At 39.5% G+C, this 23912-nt stretch overlaps 1 protein-coding gene across 1 annotated transcript in view; it reads left to right on the top strand.

The window, feature by feature from the left end:
- The window catches only part of PCLO (piccolo presynaptic cytomatrix protein), a 366488-nt gene that overhangs the window by 197665 nt on the left and 144911 nt on the right, over window positions 1–23912 (top strand). The window contains exons 5-6 of the mRNA XM_065883956.1: window positions 2635–7708; window positions 8077–10091. Coding sequence (XP_065740028.1) covers window positions 2635–7708; window positions 8077–10091 — 7089 coding nt within the window. The remainder of the gene's footprint in view (window positions 1–2634; window positions 7709–8076; window positions 10092–23912) is intronic.

The following is a 23912-nucleotide window of genomic DNA, read 5'->3' as shown; positions in this document are numbered from 1 at the left end:
ATGACCAGTTGCTCCTTCTAAACAGTTCAGCCAGATGCCCTTTGGTCACCTAACTTGATTTCCTTATTAACCACTCCAAACACTTTATCTTAGACCCACAAACCTATAGGGCAACATCTTTGCAGACTTTTGCCACCTTATGATATGGAGAGGAAATCATTTAGGTGAAAAATCGTCACAGCATCATCATAGGTAAATGATGATTGAATCCCATGAGGAGGAGAGGAAAGAGACCAGGAAGAAAGTGGCAAGAGGGAGAAGTGGGTAGAACATAGCACTGAGAAAAGCAGGAAAGCGTGAACACATCCAGAAGGGCACATAAGGGGGATTGTAGGGTAGGGATTTTGATGTTTATGCGTCTGAGTCTTCTGTCTAGTGTACCTTAATTTTCTTTGTTACATTATGTATGTCTGATCCTAATCTTATTTTTGTAAAATGTCAGTAGAACCTTCAGAGTTCACTGTATACAATTATAATTTATTCTTTATTATACTCAGTGAATTGTTATATGTAACCGCAGTTGCATTTCCTCCTTATATGTATAATTTTATTACATTGTTATGTTTTATAATATGTACAGACTCAAAATAAAGAACACAAATGACACCATCAAAATTTGATTACGAAAGATCATTTTCTTGACCTTTTTTCCACAAGAAGCTTAGTACCCCACCCCTGTGGTTACGGTATTTACTGTGATTTAGTGAAGGGTGGGAAGGCAGACAAGGAAAGGCATAGAAAGCATACTGGACTCAAAATATTGTGCTGGTATTGTGTGGAATGTGAGGAGGTGGAAATATCCCTCCACTATGACCATCCAGAAATATTTTATGAGAACACTGCTTTACCTGTTTGTTTTTTTTTCTTGTGTCTAGTAGCTCTTAAGAGAAACAAACCAATTAGTTGCGTGCTTGTCAACCCAACTACTATAGTCTCACAACAGCAGATAAGTAATCCTTTTCTGGAAAGACATCTGAAATGGTCTAGGAAAGTTAATTCTTAGTAAACCAGAGAGTATTCATTGCTTTTGCCTGACAGTTGTAAAGAATGTATCCGACTGTCTTTCTGAATTGCCATGTTGTAAGTTCAGCAAAAAGCATTTTACCATATAATGTGCATTTTACCCTATATGCTCGAGATACATCCTTAGCCATACATAATAAAGACAGATATTGAGATGGAAATGAATATAAAATGAGTATCAACCCAACAACTTTTATATTTGAGAACGGGAAGGAACAAGGCAGGAAAGAAGGAAGAAAGAGGTGTTTGCATGGTATTTGTGCAACCTGACATCTGTTCATTCGAGCTGTGGATAGGTAGGAGAAACCCATGGCCATACAACCCACTGAAAATATCAAGATTGTTAGTTCAAGATACATACTTAGTAGAATCCAGGTACCCTCATAGGCCAGGGTCAGACAGAGCATGTCCTCCTGCAACTCTTCCTCTGACCTCTTCATTCCATAGGGCTGTGGGGTTATTTTGACACTCTCTGTAAAACATGGAAACTAACTGGATCACTTGGGTTTCATTTTGCCCATAGGTATTTTTAATTTGGATTTATGCATAAAGGTCTCTGTTTCATACTTTCGCTTAAGGCCTCTCTGATTCTTAAAGCAAACTGCTGGCATGGCCTCATCACAGCCCAAAGAAAGCAGTTGTTTAAGACTGATGTGTCTCTGAAGTGTCCCAGCTCCCTGGAAAGCCCCTGTTCACATTCACAAATTAGTTATTGTGCTGGTTGAAGGGAGCTGACTTTGAAATAGTGTGAAGGTGAAATTCCAAGTATTTTAAAATCCGAAGACATTTATAAGAAATTTATTAAATTTCTTTGAGATGGGCTGCTGGAGATAAATGTGATTTAACAACTCTAGAAAAATACTAACTGGATATTTCTCTTTTTCTAAAACCTTGAGTCAGACCAATTATGTCATAGCTTCTTCAAAGTTTACACTTTCTAAACATTCATTTCAAGTGATACAGAATAATAATATTAACAGTCATACCAAGTAAAATATAGTGTTTTACATCTTTCAAAGTGTACTTAAAAGGCAATGCCTTGTTCGAATCTCTCTCTTAAAAAAAAAAAAAAAGTCCTTTGCGGTAGGTGAGATGAGTATCGTACTGTGGCCATGTTACCTACTTGTTTCTGTTAAGTAAATTTTTCAATATCCCATGCTACTTGGAGGCAAGTACAGTGCCCATCCTCTGATTCTTTGTTTGCCTGTCCTCATAATCCAAAAGTATTAATCATGTTAATGGAAATTTACTAAAATTTTTCTTCAAACCATTTGAACTCTTTCCCAAAGTAAATGTACCGAGAAAGGTAATCATGTTTTTGAAGAAAAATGGTATTGAGATGTAAAAGGATACAACATTGATGAAATAAGATCAATTGTGATTGAGAATAGACATTTAATTAAACTTAAGTTAAGCGAAAACTAACCTTTATATGTATCAACCACTTTTATTTTTTGTGCTCAAAGATTTTTTTTTAAAAAATACTCTTATATAGTTGAAAAAATTCCTATAATTATTCCTCAGTTTGTAATAGTTATCTGAGAGTAATGGAGAGGCCATGTTATTAGTTTAACCATGTTAAGTTTTCCTGTATCTTTTCCTTCCTGCTAGGAAAAGGAAGATGACAAATCAGACACTTCAAGTATTCAGCAGCCAAAAAGCCCGCAAGGTCTGAGTGACACAGGATATTCTTCTGACGGAATATCAAGTTCGCTTGGTGAAATTCCAAGTCTTATTCCCAGTGACGAAAAGGATTTGCTCAAGGGACTCAAAAAGGACTCCTTTTCACAAGAAAGCAGCCCATCCAGCCCCTCGGATTTGGCTAAGTTAGAAAGTATGGTCCTATCCATTTTGGAAGCTCAGGCAAGTACACTTGAAGAAAAGTCAGAAAAGAAAACAGAACCCCACGAGGTTTCTTCTGAGCAGCCTAAGGACCAACAGAAAACTCAGAGTTTAACCGAAACGCTGGAATCTACAGTTTCAGAGGAGCTTAAAGAGAGTCAAGAAGAAAAAGACACTGTTAAGAAAGAGAGCCAACAAGACATCCCTTCCAGAAAGGACTGTGAAGAAAAGTCTGAATTTGTCGATGAGTTGCCTATAAGAAGACAGCCTTATGATTCAATTGAAGACAGTAGCGAAAGTGAAAACTCACCTGTTCCACAAAGAAAACGGAGAACTAGTGTTGGTTCATCAAGCAGCGATGAATATAAACATGAAGATAGTCAAGGATCAGGTGAAGAGGAAGACTTCATTCGAAAGCAAATCATAGAAATGAGTGCTGATGAAGATGCTTCAGGTTCTGAAGATGATGAGTTCATTAGGAACCAGCTCAAAGAGATTAGTAGTAGTACTGAAAGCCAGAAGACGGAAGAAACCAAAGGGAAGGGAAAAGGAACAGCAGGGAAACACAGGCGACTGATGCGAAAAAGTAGTGCAAGCTTTGATGATGATGCAGGGAGACGCCATTCATGGCATGATGAAGACGATGAGACTTTTGATGAAAGTCCTGAACTTAAATACAGAGAAACTAAAAGTCAGGAGAGTGAAGAACTTGTAGTTGCCGGAGGAGGAGGGCTACGTCGATTCAAAACGATTGAACTCAATAGCACGATCGCAGATAAATACTCTGCAGAGTCACCACAGAAAAAAACAGCTTTGTACTTTGATGAAGAGCCAGAATTAGAAATGGAAAGCTTGACAGACTCTCCGGAAGATCGGTCAAGGGGGGAAGGATCTTCTAGTCTTCATGCTTCCAGCTTCACTCCTGGCACATCCCCTACATCAGTTTCGTCACTTGATGAGGACAGCGACAGTAGCCCAAGTCACAAAAAAGGAGAGAGCAAACAGCAACGCAAAGCTCGACACAGATCGCATGGCCCTCTTTTACCTACGATTGAAGATTCTTCAGAGGAAGAAGAATTGAGAGAGGAAGAAGAATTATTGAAGGAGCAAGAAAAGCAACGGGAATTAGAACAGCAGCAAAGAAAGACTTCTAGTAAGAAATCAAAGAAAGACAAAGATGAACTTCGAGCTCAGAGAAGGAGGGAAAGGCCAAAGACACCACCCAGTAATCTCTCTCCCATCGAAGATGCGTCTCCAACAGAAGAATTACGTCAAGCTGCAGAAATGGAGGAGCTCCATCGATCTTCTTGTTCTGAATATTCACCTAGCATAGAGTCAGACCCAGAAGGCTTTGAAATAAGCCCAGAAAAGATAATCGAAGTACAAAAAGTTTATAAATTGCCCACAGCTGTGTCTTTATACTCACCGACAGATGAGCAATCTATTATGCAGAAAGAAGGTAGCCAAAAGGCATTAAAAAGCGCTGAGGAGATGTATGAAGAAATGATGCATAAAAGCCAGAAATATAAAGCTTTTCCAGCTGCAAGTGAACGAGACGAAATGTTTGAAAAAGAGCCTTTGTACGGTGGGATGTTAATAGAGGATTATATTTATGAATCTTTAGTAGAGGACACATATAATGGTTCCGTTGATGGCAGCCTGCTCACGAGGCAAGAAGAAGAAAATGGATTTTTACAGCAGAGAGGGAGAGAGCAAAAAATAAGACTTCCAGAACAGATTTATGAAGATCCCATGCAGAAAATTACAGACCTTCAGAAAGAGTTTTATGAGCTAGAAAGCTTACATGCTGTTTTGCCTCAAGAAGACATTGTTTCAAGCTCTTTTATCATCCCAGAAAGCCATGAGATTGTGGATCTGGGTAGTATGGTAACTTCTACCAGTGAAGAAAAGCAGTTATTAGATGCTGATGCTGCCTACGAAGAACTCATAAAAAGGCAACAGATGCAATTAACACCTGGATCCAGCCCAACCAAGCCCCCCATCAGGGATGATATGACAGAATCTACTGTGGACTTTGACAGGGTGCCTGATGCATCTTTGACATCAAGTGTTCTCTCAGGCGTATCTCTTACAGATTCGACCAGCAGTGCCACACTCTCCATCCCAGATGTTAAAATAACCCAACATTTTTCAACAGAAGAAATTGAGGATGAATATGTGACCGACTATACAAGAGAAATTCAAGAGATAATTGCTCATGAGTCACTGATTTTGACCTACTCTGAGCCTTCAGAAAGTGCTACGTCTGCCCCACCCTCTGACACACCCTCTCTCACATCATCTGTTTCTTCAGTTTGTACCACAGATAGCTCCTCTCCCATTAGTACCCTGGATAGCATAACCACAGCATATACTGAGCCACTGGACATTGTAACTAAATTTGAAGATTCTGAGGAAATTTCTTCATCAACGTATTTCCCAGGCAGCATTATAGACTATCCAGAAGACATATCTTTAGATCGGCCGACCATACCAGATGGTAGAACTAGTGCTGGTCACATTGTGATTTCCTTATCTGATAGGGAACCTTCTCTCATAGAATCTGTAGGAACTAAACTTGAGGGGCTAATTGCTGACACTATTTCCACTGACTTATCTGTATCTGAAAAAGACCCAGTGAAGAAAGCCAAGAAGGAAACAGGGGATGGAATTATTCTGGAAGTTTTGGAAGCTTACAGAGATACAAGGAAGGAGTCGGAGGCCGAACTAACAAAAATTAGCCTCTCTGAAACTGTGTTTGATCAGACACCTTCTTCTCTAACAATGAAGCAGCAGATTTCAACGACATGCTTTTCATCTGAAGACGTTTTTGGTCCAGCAAAGCCTGCATCCCAGGTGCCATCTGGCACTCCTTCTATTTCCTGTCTTCCAACTAAAGCTCGTCCATTCCTTCGAAGTTCTTCTTTGGATGCCTCGGCCCAACCTCCTCCCCCACCCCCTCCTCCCCCTCCCCCTCCTCCCCCTCCCCTCCCTCCTCCCCCCCCACCTCTTCCTCCACCAACCTCACCTAAACCAACTATTCATCCTAAAAAAAAGGTAACGGTTCCAGCTCCAGTTACTGCAACTACTGCAGCTACACCTCTAGTAGATTCTGTAGTTGCTACAGTAGAGACCACAGCTGCTCCAGGAAGTAATGGGTTACCTATAACAAAAATATGTACCTCTGTACCTCCTCCTGTCCCCCCTAAGCCATCTTCAGTTCCATCTGGACTTGTATTTACACATAGACCTGAGCCAAGCAAACCTCCGGTTGCCCCTAAACCAGCAGTTCCTGAACCTCCAGTCACTACCGCAAAACCAACAGATACGCAGCCCAAACCAACAGGTCTACCTATAACTTCAAATATGACATTAAATTTAGTGACTTCAGCAGATTATAAATTGCCTTCCCCTACCTCTCCGCTTTCCCCTCACTCTAACAAGTCCTCACCAAGATTTTCCAAGTCCCTCATGGAAACTTACGTGGTTATCACATTGCCATCTGAACCTGGGACTCCAACAGATTCTTCAGGGAGTCAAGTTATTACCAGCTGGCCCTTGGGATCACCCCCCAAAGATCTGATTTCCATTGAGCCAGTATTTTCTGTAGTTCCTCCTATGAAAGCTACAGAAATTTCAAGTTCTTCACAACAGAGCCTGTACATCTCAGGAGCTTTGGAGACATTTTCTGCTATCCCTGTCACAACACTACCTTCATTTCAAGAACCCCCAACTTCAGTTACACAGTTTCTCCCAGCTGAAGTTTCCAAGGCTGAGTTTTCAACAGCCAAAAGTACAATCGCTAGTACTGGTCTCAGCAGCGTCTCTATATCCATTCCTCCAGAGCCTCTTGCTCTAGATCACCTCCATTTAGAGAAGCAACAGTATAAAGAAAACGTCAAGTTGCAACTTGTTGGTGATGCTATTGATCTGCGTACAGTACCCAAAGTAGAAGTTAAAGTAACTGAAAAATGTATGGATCTTTCTGCTTCCATGATGGATGTGAAGAGGCAGACCACAGTAAGTGAAATGTATGGGAGACAAATTAGTGCTGTCCAGCCCTCTATTATAAATCTCAGTGCAGCGTCATCAGGAGTGACTCCAACATCCCTGGTCACTGAGACAGTGACTGTTGTCACGTGCACAGCTACTGCAAGTTACACCACAGGCACAGAAAGCCTAGTGAGTCTAGAACGTGCAACAGCAATGCCACTCCAGCTCACTACATCAAAGCATGTAGAGCCCCCATGCAGGGTACCAAGTGGCCAGGCCTTTCCTACAGTTAGGGAGGAAGCACCAATAAACTTATCTTTAAGCACCTCTGTACACCCAGTGACATCAGCTCTTACGAAACCCATTACTGCACTTCCTGGTGGTGTCACAAATGGATGGACTGATAGCACCACATCACAGGGCATCACTGATGGGGAAGTAGTGGATCTCAGTACCTCCAAGTCTCATAGAACTGTTGTAACAATGGATGAAGCTACTTCAAATGTGGTGACCAAAATAATAGAAGATGATGAAAAACCTGTTGATCTGACTGCAGGAAGAAGAGCTGTGTGCTGTGATATGGTTTATAAGTTACCTTTTGGAAGGAGCTGCACGGCACAGCAGCCTGCAACGACTCTTCCTGAGGATCGTTTTGGTTATAGGGATGATCACTATCAATATGATCGAGCAGGGCCATATGGTTATAGAGGGATTGGGGGAATGAAACCTTCCATGTCTGACACTAATTTAGCAGAAGCTGGACATTTTTTCTATAAAAGTAAGAATGCTTTTGATTATTCTGGAGGAACTGATGCAGCAGTAGATCTAACTTCAGGGAGAATTCCTACAGGTCAGTATGATGTAGCAACAGACCTTTCCGTGAAATACCATTACGGTGTTCCTCATCTCATTTCAGGATGACAATGTGGTCCCTTTCCCAATTTTGTTACTTTTCATCTTTCTTTGGATGTTTTGGCACCGTATTTTGGAGTACATGTGCGCTTTTGTTTCTTCATTTTTTTTTTTAATCTGTTCCACGCAAAGTCGCCTGCATGTGCCTGCATGTTCAACATTGCTTTTATTCCGCACCTAGGTAGGTTAGCCTGTGGATTTGCATGCAGTCCCGTTCATTATGTTCTTCAAGACTGAGTGGGCTTTCCAACCCCAAAAGCATCATTCGTTCTGGGAACTGCACTATAACTCTACCCTGTGTTTCAGGTGAGGTAATGGATTATTCAAGCAAGACTACAGGTCCATATCCAGAAACACGACAAGTCATTTCAGGAGTTGGGATTAGTACCCCACAGTATTCCACAGCAAGAATGACTCCACCTCCAGGACCTCAGTATGGTGTGGGGAGTGTTTTGAGGTCATCTAATGGTGTTGTCTATTCTTCAGTAGCAACTCCAATTCCTTCCACATTTGCTATCACCACACAACCTGGCTCCATTTTCAGCAAAACCATGAGGGATTTGTCTGGTGTGCACACAACTGACGCTGTGACTTCATTATCCGCCCTGCACCAGAGCCAGCCAATGCCTAGATCGTATTTCTTGACAACAGGGGCATCTGAAACAGACATTGCAGTGACTGGTGTTGATATCAATGCCAGTTTGCAAACTATCACAATGGAAACTCTGACAGCTGAGACGATGGACTCGGTTCCCACTTTAACCACAGCGTCTGAAGTCTTTTCTGAAGTGGTGGGAGAGGAAAGTGCGCTTTTAATCGTCCCCGAAGAAGATAAGCAACAACAGCAACTGGACTTGGAGCGCGAGCTCTTGGAACTGGAGAAAATTAAGCAGCAGCGTTTTGCTGAGGAGTTAGAGTGGGAACGGCAGGAAATTCAAAGGTTCCGAGAACAGGAAAAGCTCATGGTTCAAAAAAAGCTGGAGGAGCTGCAGTCAATGAAGCAGCACCTCCTGTATCAGCAAGAAGAGGAGCGGCAAGCCCAGTTCATCATGAGACAGGAGACGTTAGCACAGCAACAGTTGCAGCTGGAGCAGATCCAGCAGCTGCAGCAACAGCTTCACCAGCAGCTCGAGGAGCAAAAGATCCGCCAGATCTACCAGTATAACTATGACCCTTCTGGAACTGCTTCTCCACAAACCACTACAGAGCAGGCCATTCTGGAAGGTCAGTATGCTGCCCCAGAAGGTGGTCAGTTTTGGGCGACCGAAGATACAACCACCACAGCCTCTGCCGTGGTGGCGATTGAAATACCACAAAGCCAAGGATGGTACACAGTTCAGTCGGACGGGGTTACTCAGTACATTGCCCCACCTGGCATCCTGAGTACTGTTTCAGAAATACCTCTGACAGACGTGGTTGTAAAAGAGGAGAAGCAGCCCAAAAAGAGAAGTTCTGGAGCTAAAGTCCGTGGCCACTATGATGAGATGGGGGAGAATCTGGCAGATGATCCCCACTGCTTTAAAAAGATAGTGGACAGCGGGGTACAAACTGACGATGAAGAGTCAGCGGATCGGAGTTACGTGAGTAGGAGAAGGAGAACTAAAAAGAGTGTCGATACAAGCGTCCAAACGGATGATGAAGATCAGGATGAATGGGATATGCCTACTAGATCAAGGAGAAAAGCTCGCGTAGGGAAATACGGTGACAGCACTACAGAGGCAGACAAGGCCAAACTCCTTTCCAAAGTCTCCAGTATAGCAGTTCAAACAGTAGCAGAGATATCTGTGCAAACTGAACCAGTCGGAACCATAAGAACGCCTTCGATACGGGCACGCGTGGATGCCAAGGTAGAAATAATTAAACACATTTCAGCACCAGAAAAGACTTACAAAGGGGGCAGTTTAGGATGTCAAACAGAAGCAGATTCAGACACACAGAGTCCTCAATACCTGGGTGCCACATCTCCACCCAAAGACAAGAAACGCCCAACACCTTTAGAGATCGGTTATTCATCTCACCTTCGGGCAGATTCCACATTACAGCTGGCTCCTTCCCCACCCAAATCTCCAAAAGTCCTTTATTCACCCATCTCACCACTTTCACCAGGCAAAGCCTTAGAATCAGCCTTTGTACCTTATGAGAAACCCCTCCCTGATGACATAAGTCCACAGAAAGTACTGCACCCCGATATGGCTAAAGTTCCCCCAGCAAGTCCTAAGACAGCCAAGATGATGCAACGCTCCATGTCTGACCCCAAGCCTCTGAGTCCAACAGCAGACGAAAGTTCCAGGGCTCCTTTTCAGTATACCGAGGGCTACACGGTAAGAGTGCTTCTTTTCAGTTAGAAGACAATGGATGAGTTGATATTAACTGTGTGTTTGCAGACTTTAGGAGGCAGTAAAGGCTCCTGGTGCCTAATTCTAAATTTCAGTGAGGACTATTTCATTAGAAATTCGGGGGAAAAGATAGAAAAGTATACATCCATGTAGAAACACCAAAAAAAAAAAGACCGTATTATGTGAGACAAAAATGAGAGAGAAGGTTATTATGATGTAATGAGATTGAAATTTTGTTCTAATCTTGAAATCTCCCAGGTGTCAATTGTAGACTGATTTTGGTGAGCACAGTTAACACTCATATTCAAGTATGATGGAATAAGCATTGAAGATAAACACATAAGGCAAAGGTTGACCAAACATTTAAGCCCATGGATACTGGGATTCTTTAGTGGGAAGATCTGTGGAGATCATTTAACCAGTCTGTTCTTCCTTCCTCCGGAATGTTAACCTTTGTTGCTCCAGAGAGAGCATTTCTAGAGCAGAAAGTGTAAAATAATCTTCATAGTTCATCCATGCTTATTTTGTTTCTGGAAACTTTCTTAATCTACCTCAGATAAGCCTTAGTCCTAGTTCTCACAGAGGAAAAATTAATTTTTAATGTTCCTTTGAATAAGAGTTTAATTATTTAGAAATATGCTTCAAAGGGGAAAGAACATATATGGGTATGTTGGACACATTCGTGAAGATCTCTATAGCTGAAAATAAGAAATGTTAGTAATCAGGTATAAAAGAAGGAGTATCCTACTTAAAGAAAACCTAATGTATAATTCTTCAGAAGGTTATTGATAAATCTGATAGTTCTATTTAAAACTAGATTTATGTTCAGATTAAGAGTTCCCCTCAGGCACTGGTTTCTGAACTCTAGATCTTCAAACCCCGAAGCATCTAAATAGGTTTTTCTGAGATATCACTCTGTTGCCAGCAACCCATATACATTAAACATTGGCTGTGGGCTGAAAAATATGTCACTATATGTAAGTCAATTTTTAGGTCTATAGGCATATTGATAGACATATTAATAAATTAAAAATTCTTACAAGTTTTCTAGTTTCGTAGGGGCATTTTGTTATTACGGACTTTCTCAAACAGTGTGTAACTGTCTTTGTGTGGGGGACAGGTCATAACTGTTTTAAGTCAGGGAACCACTGGTGCACTGAGATTTCATTCAGTTTACAGAGATTTGTTTTAATGTATAACTGTTTCTAGAATTAAATATATTGCAAAAAATATTTTTAACTCGGCTATAATGTATAGGTATTTATTTTTACAGCTGTGCCCTATGAACTCATCCAAAGAGTTACTTGGAAATCTTTGAAAATACATTTTTAAACAGTATTTTAAAGTTACGTTCAAGGCTTCTGTCATTAGAAAGAACAGGCTTTTCCACTTGGTGTATTCATCATTTACTTTACGTATGGCCCTATAGCCTTAATTCAAATGAGCGCTGGGATAGAAGAGATTCAGGTGTCAGTATTTTTTCCTCGCAATATTCACTTTGGATTTAGAAGTACAAAATGAAAGATACAGTGGGTCATATAAGTTGTATTATTGATTATACCAGCGATACTGATTAACTGTCTAATCGTAAGAGAAGTTGAACAGAATTACCAAATACTCTGAGCCTGAAAAATCCTAAGGGTATTGAGCCTTGGAGCACAATCCAGTAGTTCCTTTTTTCTAATTGGTCACACTCAATGCATACTTTAATATGGAATAATTGTATACAGACTCAAAAATACTGTTTTACCGCACACACAAGGTAGACCATTTTACATACGGGCAATGGTTTTAGCACTTCAGATACTCTGATTCTAAGATGTGAATTTTTAAATTTATTTCTTGGCAAATTTCTAAACACTCTTTGAGTGTTTTAAACTAAAACGAGCTTCTCAATGATAAGCGTGAATTACTAAATGTCAGTTGTACTGAAAAGAATAACCTAAGTGATATTCATAGTGTTGTGAGTTTAAGTTTAGCTCAATAATTTCTATATCATTAATTTTCTCACACCAATAAAATTGAAAAAAAAATTACACCATACAGTTCGACATAGTAACACTTGTAATTCAGCATGAAAGATCAGTTTTATATTATATGAGATTCTATAGTAACTTCTCCTCTTCCTGGAAGTTCCAGGAAATGTTTCAAAGAGGAGGTTCTGAAACAGGGAGGTGAGATCTCTGTTGGACCATGAAGAGAAAAATGGAGGTCATTCTAAATAGAGGAAACAGATGTGCAAAGGTTCAGACTGGTGAACAGACATAAAGCAAAGAGGGGGAGGAAGGGGTTTACTATAAGTGAAACTGGAAAGGTAAGGAAGGACTAGGTCCCAGGGGATCTGATTTGCTGAGTTCAAGTTTGGATTACTTCCCTTGGCTGTGGGGAGCTTAGACCAAGCCACCATCATTTTTTGTTTACCCTGTGCCCTAGCCCATGGACCTCACCACCCTTGCCTTCCTTACAGCTTATTCTGCGAACTGCACCTAGGGTGATTTTCTAAGTGTACGTCAGATTTTGTCACACACTCTCCAGTAGATTCTCAACAGATTCATCAGGATACATTAGAAATTTCTTAACAAGGACCCATGTGATCCCAACTCACAACCTCATTGGTCACTCCTACATTTACCCCCCTTCTCGCTCTGCTCCAACCACTGACCTTGCCTTTCTTTGGATGTGCCAACCTCATCCCCACCCAGGACCCCTGTTGGGATCTCTCTCTCCCCAGATCTTTGCCTGGCTCGCTCCTGTGTACAGGTTTCTGCTTAAATTTCACTTCCACAAAGAAGCTCTCACTCTCTAAATGTCTAACAGCATGAATCCCTGCACCCTCTAAATTTGTGTGTATTACTTATTAATATATATTTAATCAAATATCATCTTCCTTCTCCAGTAGATCATAACCTCTACAAGATCATGAATCTTACTTTGTTTGCCTCTGTAGTCCCAAGAGCCTAGAAGAGCACCTGGCACAAAGCAGACCTTCAGTATTTATTGAATAAATGTATTAAAGGAAGGATTATAAGCATAGAGGCAATGGGTTAAGACATGCATTAAAAGACTCTGGCTGCTGACCTTTTCATTGCCACAATCTAGACCCATCCTAGCAAGTCCTGTTGATAATCTAAACTGATACCTCCTTTGCTTAAAGTGTCAGTTCCACTTTGTTTATTTTTATGTATTGGGTTGACCAAAAAGTTCGTCTGGGTTTTTCTGTAAGATGTGACGGAATAGATATTTGAAACAACTGAGCACAAGTTAAATAGCATTTAGCTATTAGTCCAGCCACCTTACAGATAAGGAGCAAAGCCCAGAGTAGGCTAGTGCCTTTATCATGGTTCTTTAATAAACCAGTGACCTGGCCAGGGTTAGAATGTTAAACTTGGCGCCTGACAGTTGTTCTTTGTTAGTCTCTTCTGAGACTTATGGGACATTTTCTGATTCTTCTCGCTAATTCAGTACCATGCTTGTTGTCTTTTTTTTTTTTTTTTTTTTTGCGGTACGCGGGCCTCTCACTGTTGTGGCCTCTCCCGCTGCGGAGCACAGGCTCCGGATGCACAGGCTCAGCGGCCATGGCTCACGGGCCCAGCCGCTCCACGGCATGTGGGATCTTCCCAGACCGGGGCACGAACCCGCGTCCCCTGCATCGGCAGGCAGACTGTCAACCACCGCGCCACGAGGGAAGCCCCTTGTTGTCTTTTTATCTTGTCATTTCCTCTGCTCTCCCAAAAAATCCAATTTAAATCCCCATCAGGTTTATTCATTTTTTAACTTATTCTTGCTTACATTCACTCATTATCTCATTCATCCATCCATTGCTCTTTTCCAGACACCGTGGTAACATACAGGATGAAGCAGAGTTCATGCTTGACCTCCCACCACTGGGATCATTTTGTTCTTCTTGCCCAAGTATCGTATTTGTTTGCTAGGGCTCTCATAACAAAATACCGCAAACCAGGTAGCTTAAACCACAAAAATGTATCGTCACAGTTCTAGAGGTTAGAAGTCCAAAATCAAGGTGTGAGCAGAGTTGGTTCTTTCTGAGGGCTGTTGCAGGCCTCTCTTGTAGCTTCTGCTAGCCTCCAGCGTTCCTTGGCTTGTACTTGGTGGTCTCCCTGTGTCTCTTTACATTGTCTTCCCTCTCTGTGTGTCTGTCTCTATGTCCAAAGTTCCCCTCTTTATAAGGACACCCGTCCTATTGATTAGGTCAACACTAAAGGCCTGTTTTAACTTGCTTACCTGTAAAGATCCTGTGTCTGAGTAGTTTCACATTCTGAGGTACTAAGTATCAGGACTTCCAACAAACTTTTTTTTTTTTTAACCCATAACACACATCAAAGCACTATATTGCCCTTTTTGTTTGTTCATAGGCAAATGAAGACTGTTTGTTTGTTTGTTTGTTTGATTTTGTTTGCTGTACGCGGGCCTCTCACTGTTGTGGCCTCTCCCATTGCGGAGCACAGGCTTCGGACACGCAGACTCAGTGGCCATGGCTCACGGGCTCAGCCGCTCCACGGCATGTGGGATCTTCCCGGACCGGGGCACGAACCCGCGTCCCCTGCATCGGCGGGCGGACTCTCAACCACTGCGCCACCAGGGAAGCCCAGACTGTTTTTATGGTTTGTTGCTTTGTCTGCATTTGGTCCTCTTTCCATACTCAGTTATTTTTTTCTTAGTAACTATTTCCCAAGCTTTTTGGAGAGCTTTCATTATTACAAAGTTCTTCCATATGGGTAAAATCTCTCTTCCTGGAGTTTCCAAACATTTGTCTTAATTCTGCAATTTTAAACATCAGAGATTTAAATTTATTCCATTCCTACTCTATAGGAATCCAACTATCTGAGATCCTTTAACTCTGATAGAGTTTTTCCATCATGGAACTGTGGTTACACCTTTGACACACAAATTTCAAGGCAGGAGTCTATATCATCTGGTTAGTCTTTCCCTGGCACTTTGAGTTCATGCTTAGCCCTAAGATATCTCATAGATTTAATTGGTTAAATTAGCACTAATTAACATAAAATCATAAAATAATACAGAGTGGGCATAAGTGGTGCAGGGAGTTATCAGAGATCATTTTATTGAGTTATGTAATATTCCCCTGTGTCTGTAAGAGGTGAGCTATATCTCTTTTCTAGACCTTATCACTCTGGTATCAAAGTCACAGCCCCAAAGCCAGATTCTATTTTTGACAACTTTATATAACCAAACACTTTTATCTTGTGGTCTGCTTCCTTTTACAAATAGAAAATTTTAACTCTGAGTAAAGATGGAAAAAAATTACCACGTTTTTACTTGAGTTCTTCTGATTGCTCCCCAGGAAAATTCCCAAGAGATACAACTAAAGTAAATTTAGAATTTATTCCTTCCCATGGGGCTGAGCTTGCTACTTAGATACCACTTGAAAATAATGTATTTTCATCATGATTTACTAAAAGCACAGAAAGGAATAAGCTTTGTAATGAAAAAATGGTATGCACACAGAGATTTTTTTCTAACTTTCATCAGTGGACTTCTTCAATTAAAATGTTTTATGGAAATCACATAATGAAAAATGAGTGGACACTAGTGGAGGGTGACCAAATCATCTGTAATGATTGAATGAAAGTAACACTACCTTCCCATCACTAAGCCTGGCAATTGTAGATATCCTGTTAATTCCCTTTCCTCACGGTGGGGGGTGGGGGGGTACATTTGGCAGTTTCTGTATTTCCTCAGCAGAAATTTGCTGACTGTCATTAAAGAGCTTTACCTTATTGGTTAGTAGAAAAAAATTTCAAATCTCCTAGTAACTGTGTACCTTTCATGGTCTATGAAGTATATAATGGTGCTTCTCTAGAAATTTTAGATTCCTGTTCTTTATAACCATTCTAAAGTTATTCTTTTAGGTAATAAGGCCTTTACTGACTGACCAAATGAAAACCACTCACCTTTCTAACACTCTATCCATATGCTTTTCTTGATTTTTCTCCATATCACATATTATTATCAAAAGTACTATGTCTGTTCCTTTATAATTTCATGTATTGTCTTTCTTCCCCAACCAGAATTTATGGGTGAGGATTTTTGTTAATTATATTCACTGCTATATCCCCAGTGCCCAGAACAATGCCTGGTTCACAGTAGGTTCTCTATAGCAGTAAATTAATTTGATGAATTAGTGAACAGACCGCTTTATCCACCAAACTGCTTTTAATTTGGGGGTGATTCACCAATTCCTTGCTCCCACCTAAAACAAAAAACAGAAACTGGGCTTCCCTGGTGGCGCAGTGGTTGAGAGTCCGCCTACCGATGCAGGGGACACAGGTTCGTGCCCCGGTCCGGGAGGATCCCACATGCCACGGAGCGGCTGGGCCCGTGAGCCATGGCCGCTGAGCCTGCGCGTCCGGAGCCTGTGCTCCACAACGGGAGAGACCACAACAGTGAGAGGCCCGCGTACCGCAAAAAAAAAAAAAAAAAAGAAAGAAACAAAGCAAAACAAATAAATAAAATCTTATTCATTCTCCGTACGACACTTCTTGTGTAGTTCAGGGTTACAGTTTTTCCTTCTGCTTTCCCCTGTGTTTTTCTTCTTTTGCTGAACAGATGACAATGCGCTTTCTCAAATTTATTTCAGTCCAGTATTTTTGTGTGTGTCTGTGGATTACCTCGAGCATCACACCTATGAAACTTTCATAAACCAGAGCACCAAAACGTGTTCCTCATGCTCTTTTTCTTTCTTTTACACAATGAAACTGTTTACGTCATGACCCCAGATGATCACAAACGTCAAGAAAGGAGGTTAAACTCGCTCTTTTTGCAAAGTATAAACTTCCTTGTTCCCACTTACCTCTGCCTGTAAAACTCATTTTGTACAGCTCTTCAGAGCTTCTTGCTATCTGCTAGATTGGATGCCGCCTGACTCAAGTGGATTTTTGCTCAAATAAATTGTTAAAATGTTATAAAAAAAAAAAAAAAGGTTAATGTAGCATGTTCTCTACAAAATCAGGAGAGAATGTCATAGCCATTGGAAGAAATAGCAGTGTAAATTCAAAGGATTTGTTTGGAACTAGATTTATCATTCCAAGATTTATCTGTCTTTAAAAAAAACACAATGATATTTTTCTATCAAAAGAAATAGCACGTTTTATCAATAATGATACTTGCCACTTTTGTGCACTAAGATAAGCTACATTTAAAATGTTGTCACCTCTGTCTGGTCTTAAAATTACATAAACTGCCAAGTGTTAAAACTTTTTCCTACCCTTAGACTTGTTGAACAATTTTAGAGCTTTTTTAGTAATAGACAAACTCCTTATTAAAGTATTTTTGTTCTAGAGTTTAAGCCAGGATCCTATTGCAAAGCAGATGGTATTCATGAGCTGATTTTTACAAGAATGTGTTTTGCTTCACTGATTGCTGTTTTGATAGCTATTTTTAAGATTTTTAGAACCCTTTAATGTCTGTTTCTGAGAGTAATTTCCATAACCTAAATTGAGAACTTTTATTTCTGTCAATTTTATTTCTGTCAGAATATACAGATTTAAGAAATAATGACCGTGATAACCAAGTGTGATGTGAAGAATAATATTTTTTAGGGGTTGTTTTTCATTACTGTCTTTGGAAAGCAACATAAGAAACCAGTCTATTAAAACTGACTTTGACGAAATAAGCTGTTTTATAATGGTAGTATTTACATATATGAGAGAAAAAGTATTCATATATTAAAGACTGACTTTCTAGATAGCTGAGGCCTCATTTTTTTCTATAGCTTTTACACCCTCTTCATTGCTAGTACACTTTTCTTATCATATTTCTTCTTTATGATTAAAATCTTGGATATTATTATATATTATTATACTATTATATTATAAAATAGGAAATAGTATGTTAAAGTGTTTTTCAAAATAAATGGCAGTAAAATAATAATTTATGGTCATTATTATTAGGGTCTGGTAAAAATCAGATTGAATGTATACATGTAGACAAATGTCAGTGAAAACCAGAAAATTTTTAAATTGATCTCATCAATCTAGTGTTCAGTAGGTAACCTTTGCTATTTCATTGTAATCGGTATCTAAGGATTAATTTCAAAGCAAGCCTTTTCAGACTGAAGGGGAAAAAAATCAGATTATTTGTGTTATTTTTTCTCAACGTCAACATTTCAAACTATGCCAATAAACATAATTATAAGAAACAGACGTATGTTCCTAATGTTCAGTGAAAGACCTTTGCTGAAAATGTAACCCTAAATATTAGGAATTACTAGTTTAACACGGGGGAGTTCTGAACTAATAGAGCATTGATTATTACTGACCCAGTTTAAAACCGCTGAGCATCATTTAACAGTTATTAGCTTCCTAAGTATTTTATCATAATATTCTTAATTCAGTACACTACCTGTTTTGAACAGCTCTGCAGTTTAAAACTGACTCTACATAAAGCTACCTACATATTCTCGAAAATACATCCCGTCCCAACAAACAGACATGCACTTTTTTTTTTTTTTTTTTTTTGCGGTACGCGGGCCATTCACCGTTCTGGCCTCTCGTGTTGCGGAGCACGGGCTCCAGACACACAGGCTCAGCGGCCATGGCTCACGGGCCCAGCCGCTCCACAGCATGTGGGATCTTCCCGGACCGGGGCACGAACCCATGTCCCCTGCATCGGCGGGCGGACTCTCAACCACTGCGCCACCAGGGAAGACCACGAGACATGCACTTTTGTATATTTGTTTATGTTTTGTTTTGGTTTTTTTTGTGATACGTGGGCCTCTCACTGTTGTGGCCTCTCCCGTTGCGGAGCGCAGGCTCAGCGGACATGGCTCACGGGCCCAGCCACTCCGCAGCATGTGGGATCTTCCCGGACCGGGGCACGAACCCGTGTCCCCTGCATCGGCAGGCGGACTCCCAACCACTGCGCCACCAGGGAAGCCCTGTTTATGTTTTTTAAAATTACTACTTATTTAAGATTCTATAATCTGCCACATGTGCTATTACTGAAATAAAATAACAAGCAACTAAAATGATCGTGATATAAAAATTTGGAAAAGTTTTGAGGTACAATGTACATAGTGGCATAAATATGTATTCCACTAGTTGCTTTACTTTTTCTTATCACTATGTTCAACATAAAAATACATGTTTGTAATAGACATATTTGCCTATACATATACATCTATACATAAGCTAGTTAATACTTTTATAGCCTTATATAACTAATAAAATAGTTTCAAATTCAGTTGCTTGGTAGAGATCCAAACCATTTCTTTTCTGTAGGTTTTATATTTATTTTATTACATATTTTAAAGATGAGAAATCTGAAGTCCAGGTCAGTGTTCTTTGCACCTCCATACCCACCCAATATTAATTCCATTTGTAGCAAATGAATTTCTTCTACTTAACAGGGTTTTCTTTTTGGTCCTCTTCTGTATCTTGACTTATGTGTAGAGTTTGAATTAGGAAAGCACCAGAACAAGTATAGTGAGGTAAATTGAGCCTGAAATGAACTGGCTAAATAAACTGAGGTGACTTAGTCTAAAGCTTTAAACAACAAAGGGAATTTTTATCTTTTTTTTTCTCCTTAAGAACAGTTTGCTAGAGATTCAAATTGAAACAGTTGAGAAAAGCGATGGTTGAGCACAATGTAAGAAATCTTTAAGCTAAATTATAGAACTGCTATCTCTCTTTATTTTGGTTGAAAAAATTTTATAAGATGACAAATAAAAGCTTAACTTTGTGAAGAACAGTAAATAAGCCCTAGGGAGTAAACAGTAACATTAGAAGAGTTGAAGCTAAAAGTGATTATACTCACCCTCTCTCCTCCTCCTTCCTCAACTGAATGAAAAAGATATATACGAAAATTGTTTGGGCTCACTGATAAACCATTTTAACTACATAAGTAAATCACTCTCAATAAGTTGGACCACATTTTAATTTCTGACCTGTTGGGTAGTATATTTTAACATGACAGGGACAAGACAAGTCTCCAGTGTTTTTTCTGATAAAACTCAGCCCTAATCACAGAGCTCAGTCTCCGGGCATAGAGGCTACTTTTATGGGTTAGTCATTTACTTTTTAGAAGGTCAAGCTGAAATCACTGTTTAAAGTACTAATAAGCGCTAGTTGTAGAGAGTTTCAGGATACTTCATGAAAGACCCAGCATCATGACATTTCTCCTTTTGACATTAACAAATGTGCATGAATTTCTTCAGTGTGTCATAGGTATTAAAATGATAGTAATGTTTCTAATAAAACAATGTTATTTTGTTTAGAATAAGCTTCTTTGAGGCGCTTTCAACCAGTTCTTCCATTTATGGCATGAGCTGATGCCTGTAAATGCTCACTCAAATGCACTGCAGTCAATAAGCTCAGGTTTCATTAGTTATCCATTTGGAAAATCATCTAATCACCCATCAAAGTATACCTCTGTTCTCATGTAACTGAATTTATAGAATTAAGGATTGGAAAGTTAACCTCTTAAAATAACACTTAGAAAAAATATCGTTGAATTTACATAAGTCCATGCATGAGCTTTATCATCTCAGAAGACCAAAAAAAATATTTCTTGCCACTTAATTTAATTGCCATCCTTTATCAGTTCTTAATAGCACTGTCTTCTAAAGAACCAGATGGTTCTCCTGTTCATATGGAAGAAGGGCCATGGTCCTCCTTGCCAAGGAAATTTTGTTGTTTAATTTAACTTGGGGGAAGCTATTCATGTGATTTAGGTTTATGAAAAATAACTATTTTTATTTACTGCACTCATGTAGGTCAAAGCAGCTTGGAAGTATTTTAATGTCATGTTCCAAGGTTTTATAGGCCAGAGGATAATAAATCAATGAGAAAGGAACAAAAAACAATAACAGAGATTCCTGTGATTTTGTGGTTAGGCATTTCAAGAGTCTAAACATAAATTATCTTTATTATCTCAAGGTAATTTAGTAAAGACTGTGCCACTATTAAAAGGTCATGATGTTTCTCATGGCTTTAGGTAAGTAGTTATTGAATCATTCCTTAAATTGCTAATGATCTGAAGTGCTGGAGAACATAGTAATCAATCATCATTCTAATACTCCATGTACAAAACTGTAGCATAATTAGAGATTTACATTTTACAGCATTTGAAATACAGTTATTTTTGTTCTGAATACAATTATTTTTGTTCTGATGAGAGATTGTCAACGAGAAATGCAGATGAGGAGATATTTTTTGGAAGCGTTGGAATCACTACAATCCCTCTTTGTGGATCAATAATTTGTTCTCAAAATGAAGTAAGTCACAGGCAGGCAATACTATAATATTCAGCATGCTGAAAAAAAAAAAGCAGGTGGAAGAGATGTATCTTACTTTTTAAATATACATTTATGTTTTAGGGTAAGTTTTCAAGTTAATTCTTGGAAATTTTTATTAACTTTAATTTTCCACTTCAGATTGCTCGTATAAACCATTAACACATTTTCTGGTAAAGGGATGTAGTCGTTATCTTGTGGTAGCATGGTAGAACTGTAAATGGATTTGCGCTTGAAGAAGGAGTCAACGTTAGCTAGTTCTTCATAGCATTCCGTCTCCTAGTCCAGCAGCACTATGTAAAAGTTAAATGGTATAGAAATGAGAAAATAGGTATCTGTGTTTATTTTCCAGTGATCTGATCTGATTTTAATTCTTATGCTATCATGTTTTCATAGCCTTTAGGTTAGTCAGTGCTTTTAAATTACTTCTTTGTTTCTCTTTATACTCACTGGTTATCAAACCTTGTTTCTGCTTAGCTAAGAGCATATAGGCAAAATACGTTTTGCTGCCCCAATAAATTTTTGAAGTAATAACTACAAAAAGAGTGATTTTAAACATAGTAATAACTGGATGTTGGGAGATTAAAAGGAAAAGAAAAAGGAGGTCATCAGTACCTTTAAGCATTTCCTTTTCTCTTAGGAAAATGATCAAGAAAACGTAATTTTGAATGAAGCAACACACCAGTGAAGAAGTATATCTGTAGTCTTGCACAGAAATGTGTTTTTCTAATGAAAATGTAAAATCTAGAAATAACAAAGATGGACGGATGGGAGGGATAGAAGGTAGGAGGGAGGAGGGAGAAATACATACACATACATATGTATAAAAAATGATCACCTTAAAAACTTCTAAGAGGGCTTTCTAAAATACCTTATACAGATTTTAGGAGAAAAGAAATTAATCTGTTTGGGACATTCCAGAAAATAGAAGGCAATACGTGTTGCACAGACTGCCATCTCTGATGCGTCTGTCCAGTGAGGTGGAAACTAGTTTTCTGCTTGGCTGCCAGCCCAAGAGCAGTGACTTTCAGCAAGAAAACAAGACAAACTGGGGCAAGAGGCACATCAAGGAAAAGCTTAAAGATGCCTGATGAAATATTGAGTGCCGCTTTCACAATATTAATTGGAGAACATTTTTGCCTCTGCTACTAGACTTTGAAAAATAACTTGTGTGTGACTTTTAAATATGTTCTATTACTTTGTTTTTATTTTCTGACTAATAACGTCTTGTGTTTCAGTTTCTCAGTTTTTTCTGGCTACTAGAATATTACAATAATTAAAGAACTACTTAAAAAAAATTTCAAGTACATTCACAAATGGTAAATTCTCTCCCATAGCTGTAGAGACTCAAGACTGTTTATTGATAAAGGTCTTTATATTTTTTCAGTGATTCGGTGGTATTTTCATAGCAATGATGATACTGCTTGTTTTGAGTTTGATTCATGGAAATAGTTATGAAATTATTCCACAGTACTCTAGTTGAAGAAATTTGATGGCTTTATGTTGTGTGTGCCAGGCACTGTGCCTTATTGCAATGCCTAGTGGATTCTAGATGTTTTATCAGTTTTTAAGGTATTTTTCCATGAGTGGTATCATTTAGAATTTCATTTTCACAGGTCACTCCTCCATTGTCTTTCATTTTTCTTGTATATCTTAAAGCAATAGAAATCACTGAGCCCTTGCACTCAACATTTGGAATGTTTTAGCTGTGTGTAGGGGTAAGGGTGGGATGGTGGCAAATAATGGGTCTGTTTTGGGAGCACATTATTAATGATACAATGTATAGGATAGAATGCTGAATATTTTTATATTCAACTGCTATTTTGTGTCAAAACTGGAAACTGTAGATGTTGGGGTAGAGAGACCCCTGGAAGGTGAATTAATGCTTTCATTGACATTTCAGAGAGTGAGACTCTGCTTCTAGTCCTTTTTCAAGGAAGGACGTGTAGTCATGTTTTCCAGCTTGCAGCCTTGTGTTTATCTTACAGCTTCATCTTCATCCTCCATCCTAACTTTACAAAGTTAAAGGAGTATGCTAACCAGTGTTCATATATTTTATTTGTTTGTTTGTTTGCGGTACGCGGGCGTCTCACTGCTGTGGCCTCTGCCGTTGCGGAGCACAGGCTCCAGACGCGCAGGCTCAGCGCCCATGGCTCACGGGCCCAGCCGCTCCGCGGCACGTGGGATCTTCCCGATCCGGGGCACGAACCCGTGTCCCCTGCATCGGCAGGCGGACTCTCAACCACTGCGCCACCAGGGAGGCCCTCGTGCGCATTTTTAACCTCCTTTGGTAGGGAGGAGAATTCTTACTTTCAAAGTAAGACTTTTCAAATGTCTTCATATTATGCAATGCCATTACACTTTCAAAGTAATACACTTAAACGCTCTTTCTCAAACAGTTTCACAACCACAATCATGTAGTACACATGAACATCTTAAATTTGAAAACTCTTAATGCATATACCAAATCTTCCAAATGCTAGTCTAGGAAAAGAAACAATCATTAATTTCAGCCTCCTATTGACCTCCATTAT

This window comes from Phocoena phocoena, chromosome 9 (genome assembly GCF_963924675.1).
Source record: "Phocoena phocoena chromosome 9, mPhoPho1.1, whole genome shotgun sequence".
NCBI classification, from domain to species: domain Eukaryota; kingdom Metazoa; phylum Chordata; class Mammalia; order Artiodactyla; family Phocoenidae; genus Phocoena; species Phocoena phocoena.
This window is presented reverse-complemented; position numbering and strand designations above follow the sequence as displayed.